This window comes from Microtus ochrogaster, chromosome 2, assembly GCF_000317375.1.
Source record: "Microtus ochrogaster isolate Prairie Vole_2 chromosome 2, MicOch1.0, whole genome shotgun sequence".
NCBI classification, from domain to species: Eukaryota; Metazoa; Chordata; class Mammalia; order Rodentia; family Cricetidae; genus Microtus; species Microtus ochrogaster.
Window position 1 is genome coordinate 73,046,918 of NC_022010.1, and position 9,047 is coordinate 73,055,964.

Sequence of the window (9,047 nt, forward strand, 5' to 3'; positions counted from 1 at the left end):
TGTGTGTGTCTGTGTGTGGAGTGGGGGGGGGTTGCAGAGGCTAGGGGAGGTGGCTCAGTTCCTCTCCCTGTCCCTCGCTCAGGGTTGCTCACCTCACCGGGCTCTGCCCGCTCCATCCTCCATCGCTAGTGGAGTTCTGAACTTAAGTCTCTCAGATCTCCTGTCTGATGAGTGCTTGGGCCCTGTGACAGAGAGCTGTGGAGTCACGAAGGCCATGAAGAGGGACATGGCTGAGTAGAGGCTGAGGAGCTGCTCAGAACTGGAAGGAAAAATAAAATCCTGGATGGAGATCAAAGAGGTCACTCATGGCCTTCTGGAGACACCCACAGATCAACAGTGACCTGAGACCTCCGTCCTGACTTTGGGCAGCCTCGGCCCACCCTGGGTCAGGAGCTACTTGCTGCGGTTGGAGGTCTTCTGTGTCTCTTGCTGAGCACTTTTCCCAAGGTGTAGGGGGGGAGCAGCCGGAGCTCAGGCCTTCCCACTGCGAAGGACCTAAGATACTTGGGGACTGAGGTGGCAAAGCAGACTGATTTCTTTCCTTGCAACAATTGTCCTTCTATGCTTAAGACCTGGGCAGGCAAACACCACAAAGTTCCCCATCTCTGCACCACCAGGTTCTTAGCTAGGCTCTGGGGATTTACAGCGTCCTGGCATCCTTAGGTGTGGGGGGCAGGGACTGGACCAAACACCTGGCAAATTTTATTTCAAATGGGAATTCAGAACAAACAGGATTAGACCCTGCTGAGCCCTGACCTTTCTCAGGTACCCATAGATCCTCTCCCTTTCTCTTCTCTGGGTCCCCATAATTCCGCACAACTCCTAGCCTTAAGGAGAGAAGGGGGGGAAGAGGAACAAAGAAGGACAAAAGAAAAGGATGAAAAGGAAGAAGAAAGTAGTGGTGGTAGTGATGGTGGTGGTGACGGTGGCTTCTGTGATAAGCGAGGTGGGGCCTGCAACACCCCACCTCGAGAGCCTGCACTAGCCGACAAGCCTTACTCAAGCGTTACTCGCTGGAGATGGGAGAAGTACCTGTGTCCGAGCTATCAGACGGGTCCACGGAAGGATCCACCCTCACTTAGGCCTGAGTGAAGAACTCCTGAATGGGCTGGACTTTGAGAACTAAAAACGAAACGAAACAAAACAAAAAAGCAGGGAAATCTCTAATTCCAAGTCTAGATAACTTCTGCCAGTGGCCACCAAAGATGTCATCTGTGAAAGGTCTGCTACCCGGCACCAGGCTGACACGTCAGAGATCCTGCTCCTGAGCCAGCACTGAGCCAGATCTGCCTCAAGTTTTATCGGAGAAGCTGAAACTTTAAATTTTTATGCACAGATTCTCTCTTGAAAGTAAAGTCCCACATTTGCAGTGTAGGATTCTAAGAAACCCGGTGGCCGAGAGAAGACAGGAGTTGCCCAAAGAAAAGTTCCCCGGGCTGCGGGAGTGGGCGAGAAAGCTGCCCTAAGGCCAGTAAGGTTACCGGAGCCCTTACTTCGCTGGTGCTTGGGTAGCAAGTATGGAAAGAGGATCAAAGGGTTAGTGAGTCCTCATCCAAACCCCCTGCAGAACTTTGCTGCGCCTGGGGCCCCAAGAGTCCCTCGGCTGAATCCAGGGGCTCAGTGGTGGCCAGCGAAGCTTTGGGGCACAAGGAATAAAAAACCATAACAGGAGAGTGTGACGCTAAAGCTCCCAGAAGCTCGGCAAAGGCTGGGTCCTGGTACGTGAAGGCCCAAAGTTCTGCACTCCCACAAGGAAAATTCATTCTTGAACCTGCTCAATTTTCAGTTGAAGGGAAAAGCAGTTTCCAAGTAGGTGTGAGACATTAAAAAGCACAGAAAGCTATGGTACATATCAGGAGTATGAGCCCTCTTAAAGAAAACATGTGTTAGGGGAGGGAATAGTAAAAATCCCCTATCTTTTTCCAAGGCTAAGCCAGCAAAGCAAGCTACAAATCCGTCCCCAGAGGAATCACGTCCCCAGCGTCTCCTGCCGCCCCCCCACTCTCTCACACAACCGAAAACACCGACTTACTTTAAATTTTATTTAAAATCTCAACACTCCATCATTTGTTTCGTTTTATGCAACCAAACAAGTAATAAATATTATTTAGCACTTTTTTCTTTACAAAAATAAAACAGATGATAGATACGACTCTGCAGGGGCCGCGCGGAGAGGTGGGGTGGCAGGAGGCAGACGCCGTGAAGCCCGCGTTGTAGCGCAGGGGAGCGAGGGAAGGATTTGCCACTTGGGTTAATTGTGGCAAAGGGGGGGAGGACAACACAGAAAGAAAACAGCGGACTTAGACTCCGGAGGGGCTGGCAGTCACGTGAACAAAGAACCTAGTATCGTGCACTTCATTTATATTATATTTACATACACAAGAAATTATCAAAATCCCAACAGAACCCCCTCCCAAATAACGCAAACGATATTCACAGCGACTTTTTGATGTTACTGTTCTGGCAAGCCCTCAGGTACCTAAAACAGCTGTCCCCAATCGGGTAAGAAACCAAATTACCTTGTGCTTAGAATGGGGGGCGGTGTGTGTTGTTTCTATTTAAAAATAAGATCTAAAAGGCATCCCGTCCCCCCATATCGGTAATTTGGATTATTCCCTTCCGCAAGTGCTTCTATTTCGAGCGACTGTAAAACTTGCTCGCGTGGTCGGAAAAAGGAACATTCACAGATTTGTTAGGAAACCACAAGTCAACAGGAGAGACAGGACAGAGGGCCACACTTCTGAGACCACACAGTTTCCCCAGTTATGGAAATGGGACACGTCCCTAAGTGCTTCTGGTACCCACGCCAGCGTCAACTAGCTTAGGGCCCTTGGCCCTGGGTCAGGGATGAACCTTGGGAGTGAGGCCCGACGGTGGCTTCCATAGTGCGGCTTCTGGGAGTCTCCTACCTGGCCCGAAAAGGGTAAAGGTTGCCAAGTGCCCCTGTGATCTACCTCTTGGCTACAAGCTGCCTAAGCCGGGACAGGGAGTCATTCTGACCACACGGGAAAGACAGTTTTAGACTCTTCCTTGCGGTGCAGAGTGGGCGTTCCAGTGATGGAGGTACCCGCGAGTTGTGGCCATTTTGTACCGCGGTGTCTCCCAGAGCCACCGAGAGTTCAGTCAAAGAGTTAACCAGGTTCTGGAACAAGTGAGCCTCGCTCCCTATTGCTCCAAATGCTCCCATTACTTCCGTTCGCCAGAGACAAGACTCCCTGGAATCCCCTAGGCCCAGACCGTAGTCCAGCTCCCCTTCTCGCAACAGAGTTCCGGAGCCCCCCAGCGCTGGCCAGTCCTGGCTGCACCACAGCCCTTGGCTCTCCAGAACGCACCCCCGCTGGCCCGCTCACTTGGCGTCGGAGGTGAGGCGCGGCAGGCTGCCGGCGCCCATGGCCGACACGTGGTGGTGCGGCGGTGGCACCTGGCACATGCTGCAGGGGCACGGCATGCTGCCCCAGTGCTGGAAGCCACCGCTGCTACCACTGCCGCCACCCCCGCCTCCGAGAGGGGCGGCTGTGGCAGCCGACGGAGACTTGAGCAGGCCGTGGGGAGGCCGGATGGATCCCACCGAGGACAGCCCGGAGCCCGGCAGGGAGGCGCTGGACACCGCTGCAGCAGCGGCTGCGGCAGCTGCGGCTGCGGCTGCGGGAGGAAGGATGGGGTGGTGCACGGCCGGGTGGTGCGCGGCGTGTGCTGCGGCTGCGGGGTGGGCTGTGGCGGTGGGTAGTGGCGCCGTGTGTGCCAGGCCGCCACAGGCGGACGGGTGGAAGCCTGCGTGGTGACCGCCATAGATCTCGCTCACCAGTCGCTTCATCTCCTCCAGTGAGTTGGTGAGCATCAGGATGTAGTTTCGCGCCAGCAGCAGCGTGGCGATCTTGGAGAGCTTGCGCACCGATGGGCCGTGCGCGTACGGCATGACCTCCCGCAGGCCGTCCATGGCGATATTGAGGTCGTGCATGCGCTTGCGTTCGCGGCTGTTGATCTTCAGGCGCAACTGCTGCAGCTCGGGCTCAGTCATCTGCTTCTTGTCTTTCTTGGTGGACGACGTGGCTGCAGACGACGTGGACGAGGAAGTGCTGGAGGAAGAAGACTTGAAACTGCCGCCGCCCAGTTTGTCCCCGGGATGCGCGCCTGCAGCGCCCATGGCCCCTCGCAGCTCCGCGCTCAACTCCGGCGGACAGTCGCTCGGCGTGGACGAGGACACGGTCCCCCCTGTGAAGCCGCTGCTGCTGCCGCCCTTGCTTCGGGCCGGCAGAAAAAGATCATCGGGTTCTGGCGACGAAGGGCGGCTAGACACCAGGCTGGCGTCCGAGTCCATGGCCCCAGAGATAATCTCAACTTTCGAAGGGTCCTTCCTTTTTCAACTGTCGGAACTTGAAGAGAGAAGGAAAAGGAGAGAGAGAGAGAGAGAGAGAGAGAGAGAGAGAGAGAGAGAGAGAGAGAGAGAGAGAGAGAGAGATTGAGATTTACGGCTCCTGCCTGCACCTCAGCTTCTCAGCATACCCGCAAAGGTGGCTGGTGTCTACCTCGTTGCTGTTTCTGGCCCTCCAGCATCTTCGGACACCGCTGAGCTCCTAACAAACCTCCCCTCCCTCTTCCCACAATCGCCCATGGGTTACTTTATTTCAGGGAGTCCTGGGTGGCCCTCGGAAGGGACATTCTAGAGGTTTTGTGTTTTCATTACGGCCTAAAATAAAGGAGGACTTTTCTTTGGGCTGGGGAGCTATCTCATGCTCGAACGCATCCAGCTTATCTCCACCGACACGACGCAGTAAACAAGGACACGCGTGCATACTACACCTAGAGCCAGCACGGGGCCCACATTCCAGCTGCTGTTTCTGCAGCTCCGCGCGGCCAGCCTGTGGATCTGAGTTCCCGCAACAGGAGTTATTGGTACTGGGGATGCTGCGTTGAGTGTCGGCACCAAAGCAGCTATTAGGTATGGCTGACCCGCTGAGGCAGGATCCCGGCCCGCAGGCGAACACCTAAATGTGCATCCTAAGTCCTAGCGGAGTTGGGGGAAGTCAGTTCTTGGGATCTAGGCTTGGGTAGTTGAGGGGCGGAGACACTTACTGTGAATTCGATTCGTGGTGCTTGCTGCAGGGAACCTGGCTGCTGATGCTGGTGTTGGCTCGGTCTGTAATAAGCATCCACACCTTTCGGGGTTCCGCGGGTTTTTATAGTTGGGTGGAGACAGTGGCGACGGCAGTGGCGGTGGTCCGGGCGGGGGCGGGAACAATGTGCTTTTCCTGGAGAGGCAGCAGCTCCAATGAGCTGGGCCGGCCCAAGGGGCTGCAAAGCTGATGTCACCCGGCTAATTCCGCTCAATGAAACCCGCCCGGCAGGGCACACGCCTCCTCTCAGCGCACAGCCAATGGGCTCCCGCGGTCGAGAGATTCGTGAGGAGGGACGGGAGGAGGGCCCTGGGCAGGGAAAGGAAAGGGCGAGGGAGGAGGAGGGCAAGATAGGTGGGGTGATGGTAGAGAGGGTTGGGGGACCCTGGGAGAAAGAGGACGTCTACAACTTTCTGTAAAAATATAATTACTGTAGCGTCAGGCCGGGGCAAGGAGTGGGGTGGGGACTCTGCAAACTCGTCAACCAACCAATTCAGTGTCTTAGGGTGTACCCGGAGGCTGCGTGTCACACCTGGAGTCCTTGATAACTCCCCCGTCCTCACCACCAGCGTGCCCCCCCCCCGCCGTCCGTCTCTATCTGGGGGTTTTCATCCATCTGTGAACATTTGAGGTTGTTCAAGTAAAGGCTAACCGTGCTCAGAACACCCCACTGCCTTAGCCCGCTTCTAATTGGTGGGTGTTGCTGCAATTCGGAGGACAGGCGGTAGCGCCCCCAGGTGGGGGCACGGCCTTGGAGAACACAGGCCGGCAAGGAAGCAGGAGCAACAGCAGTTCATCTTTATGTTGAGGGTTCCACAGAAGCACGGGTGAGATGCTCACGCAGTCATCGCTCGCACTAACGCACAGCCAACCCCACTCCCACCGATCAGCAAGGGAGCGTAGCCACAGTAGTTCCAACACCATCTTGGTGTCCATATCGTGGGGGTGGGGGCAACATTATTTGGAAAGAACCGTCTGAGGCCCTAAAGGGGAGCTGGTCCTTGAACTACACTCCTGGCTGCCTCAGGACACAGAGAAGAAACCAAACCTGGATAACTGTCTGGGTTAGTCTAGAGATAACTACACGTTCACCTATTTTACAGAAGTGAAAATCTAGGAACTGATTCCAGCAAACCTGCAGGAAACCCCGTGGCCAGTCTTAGACAGGTGGTTCTTGCCTACCACAGATGTAAGCATTCAGTGGTCCCTAAGCTTAGAGACAGCAGATTCTCTCCCCAACCCCCAACTGTTTCTCACACCCAGACATTTTCAGCTTTCACTTTGTTTTGTTTGTTTGTCTGGGTACTTATCTGCACAGATCTCAGATGTTATCCCCGCCCGCTCAACACGTGGGAGCCCAGTTCTTTCTTAAGGAATTTTAACTCTACTTCCTCTGGTTACTTCCATTGCTCGGTATCTTAATTCCCATATATAGTTGTAACAACAAGCAAAACAGACAATCAGCAGTTTATCTTGTAGTAAAGTCAGGACAGGCGTGAAAACTCAGGCGATTGCTCCTCACTCAGTGCTGTCTCCCTCTGGGGTCTGCACTAGAGAGTGGGTTGTCGCGGTTGCCCTAGTCTGGTGCCTTCTGGGGCATTGTTTTCCAACTCGCGTGTTTCCCAGCTGGCTCCGCAGCCATCCGTTAAATATGTATTTAAAACATGAAGAATTGAAGCGTGGTGATAATGTCGCCCAACGGTTACGAGGATGACCCATAACCATTCAATTAGCAGAATCTGTCACACGGGGCTTGGGGTGGGGATTAGGAACTTGGGCATGTGAGGACCTCTCTTGGCTCTTTGGGCAGACTTCAGTGAGGGCGTGTATGGGGTGCACTTTGTGGGGCTACCAGCTGGGGCGTGGAGTTGTGCGCCTGCCAACCTAGCTAACAAACCTCAGGCGGCACAACGTGAGTGTGATTAGGTTGCCACAGCCCAGGCTTGCGTGGCCGCCTGAAGCATCCGGGAGTCCCGTTTCCTTCTTTTGTTGATTTCTTCTGGTTTGTCTATCCTGCGTTCGGAAGTCTGTGAGACTCAGCAGGCTAACATTCTCTACACACTTGATCCAGTAGCTGGAGTTGGAGACCGGTATGAAAGTTAAGGGATCCATTCTACCGCGGGGAGAATCTCGAGCGTGGAAAAGCAGGACCGGAGGCAGGAGCGCACAGCTTGCTTGCTCTGCTTCCTCCCCACTAACCGCTCCACGCCCCCTAGCCCTGTGGCCAGGCGGTCGTTCCAGCGGTTCCAGGATGTACAGCGGCATCTCGTGGTCCTCACTCCCGATGTCCGAAGCTCTGACCCGCAGCTCCCAACTGTCTCCTCCTCCTATCAGCTGCCTTCCTTTCATCTGAGCTGCTTGAGGCCTGGAGGCCATCTGTTTTCCCGGGTCTCTGGCTGGGCGGCAAGTTCGAGGCTGGGGACACTTCCTTGTATCTCCTTTACCGCAGCCCCTCGCCCCCCCCCCACACCCCCGAAACTAGACGGGGTTGGCCCTCGCTTGGTCGAGAGACAAACTTTCGCAGCTCCTGCCTATGTGTCCAGGGCGGGCCGGGAGCTGCGTTTCCCACCCCAGTGCGCAGCTGGACCAGAGTGCCTTCCCCAGGAATTGAGTGCTCACTTGCCGAGGCTAATCCGCCAGCCAGGCTCAGGCACTTCCTGGCTGGCGTTGGCGTCCAGGAGCTGTTGGCCCCCTCCTTCAAAAACGGAAGACGTGTTTTTCCCTCTCCTTTGTATTTCCTTAGCACAAAAGGCCGGGTGCGTGTCAGGGCCGGCCTTTGCTCCACAGCCTGGCGGCCCAGGAGGAGCCAGTGCCAAACCCGCTGCGGTGGACTCTCGCGGGGCTCCAGGGCTCAGACCTCCCACGGCTTCCTAGTTCCGCGCTGGTTTTTGGCTCTCCTTCCTCCCTTCCTTGGTCCCTACTAGCATTCAGGTTGCGATTCTGCCTGGCTGCCAAGGAGAATGGTGTCCTTGCGCAAAACCTTCTCCGGGTGGGGGGTGGCGGTGGCAGGCAAAGCTCCTGACACTGGAGAGTGGGGGTGGCCGGTGGAGGTCCGGAAGCCAGAAGGAAAGCAGAATGGCAGCTTTAGGGCTCAAACGTGTGCGGTAAGATTCAGAGGCCAGCTCACGGGCCAGCCAGGCCTTGCCAGTCTCTTGTTCTGCAAACCGCCTGGAAGGTGGCATGCGGTCCGCGAACGTTTCTGAAGGCGAAGTCCTGCAATTGTGCACGGACTAGAGCGAAGTGGAACAGTAAAATAGTCTATCTACAGACAAAGATGTGTTGACTATTTAATTGATGTACTCATCATTTTTTTTTTATTTAAAGTCAGTACTCTGGATTGTAGGCTGTGTGAGAGCGCCTTTAAGCTGGTGGCTACTTCAGGGTTACCTGAGCCATTGCCTGCACTTAGCTGGTTTGGACGGGCTTTCTTTCAGTCATTCTCTCACTGGTCCTAAAGGGAAACTGAGTCTTGGAGAGGTGTGAGCTTTTGACCCAGGTCCCTTAATGATCCATGCCATTAAAATGAATCTCCGTCCTGGCCCAAGTCCCTGGTGGGATGACATTTGGAACTGAACAGGAACAGAAATGAACTTCTGTTGGGTTCAGCATACAAATCGTGATGTTTTCCCAACAGCCTCTTTGGTGTTGCTATGGAAGTATTGTTCCCATCTTACAGATACCAACGATTGATTTGTCAAGGTAGGGATGGGTTCCAAGTATGCCCCAGCTTCGTTCTGAACTTCCATCCTCCTTCCTGCCCTGCAAGGTATCCAGGAGGCACTGGGCCTTCACTGTTTCCATGCTGGGTTTTCCAGACAGAATCAGGAGTGACCCAATGCTCCAGAACTAACCTCCTGCCTCATCAGAATCAATCCAGAGGGTGGGAGGTATAGGTAAGAGAATTCAGGTACCCAGGTACCTACAGGTAGGCAT

General features: G+C 54.9%; 1 protein-coding gene across 2 annotated transcripts; it reads right to left on the reverse strand.

Annotated features, from left to right (window-relative positions):
• Positions 1–2,028: 2,028 nt before the first annotated feature.
• Positions 2,029–5,285, reverse strand: Olig2 (oligodendrocyte transcription factor 2). Of its 2 annotated transcripts, none has more exons than XM_005345208.3 (2): positions 5,074–5,285; positions 2,029–4,373 (listed from the first exon to the last, which is right to left on the reverse strand). In XM_005345208.3, the coding sequence occupies exon 2, from the start codon at positions 4,316–4,318 to the stop codon at positions 3,347–3,349; it is 972 nt and encodes a 323-aa protein (XP_005345265.1). In that variant the 5' UTR covers positions 4,319–4,373; positions 5,074–5,285; the 3' UTR covers positions 2,029–3,346. The 2 variants fall into 2 exon arrangements, with proteins under 2 accessions (XP_005345265.1, XP_026644504.1); XM_026788703.1 differs by lacking the exon at positions 5,074–5,285 and adding an exon at positions 4,801–4,942.
• Between the last annotated feature and the right edge of the window lie 3,762 nt (positions 5,286–9,047).

Coding starts and splice junctions, on each gene's coding strand:
- Olig2 (XM_005345208.3), bottom strand. CDS start 4,318: ATGGACTCGGACGCCAGCCTGGTGTCTAGCCGCCCTTCGTCGCCAGAA.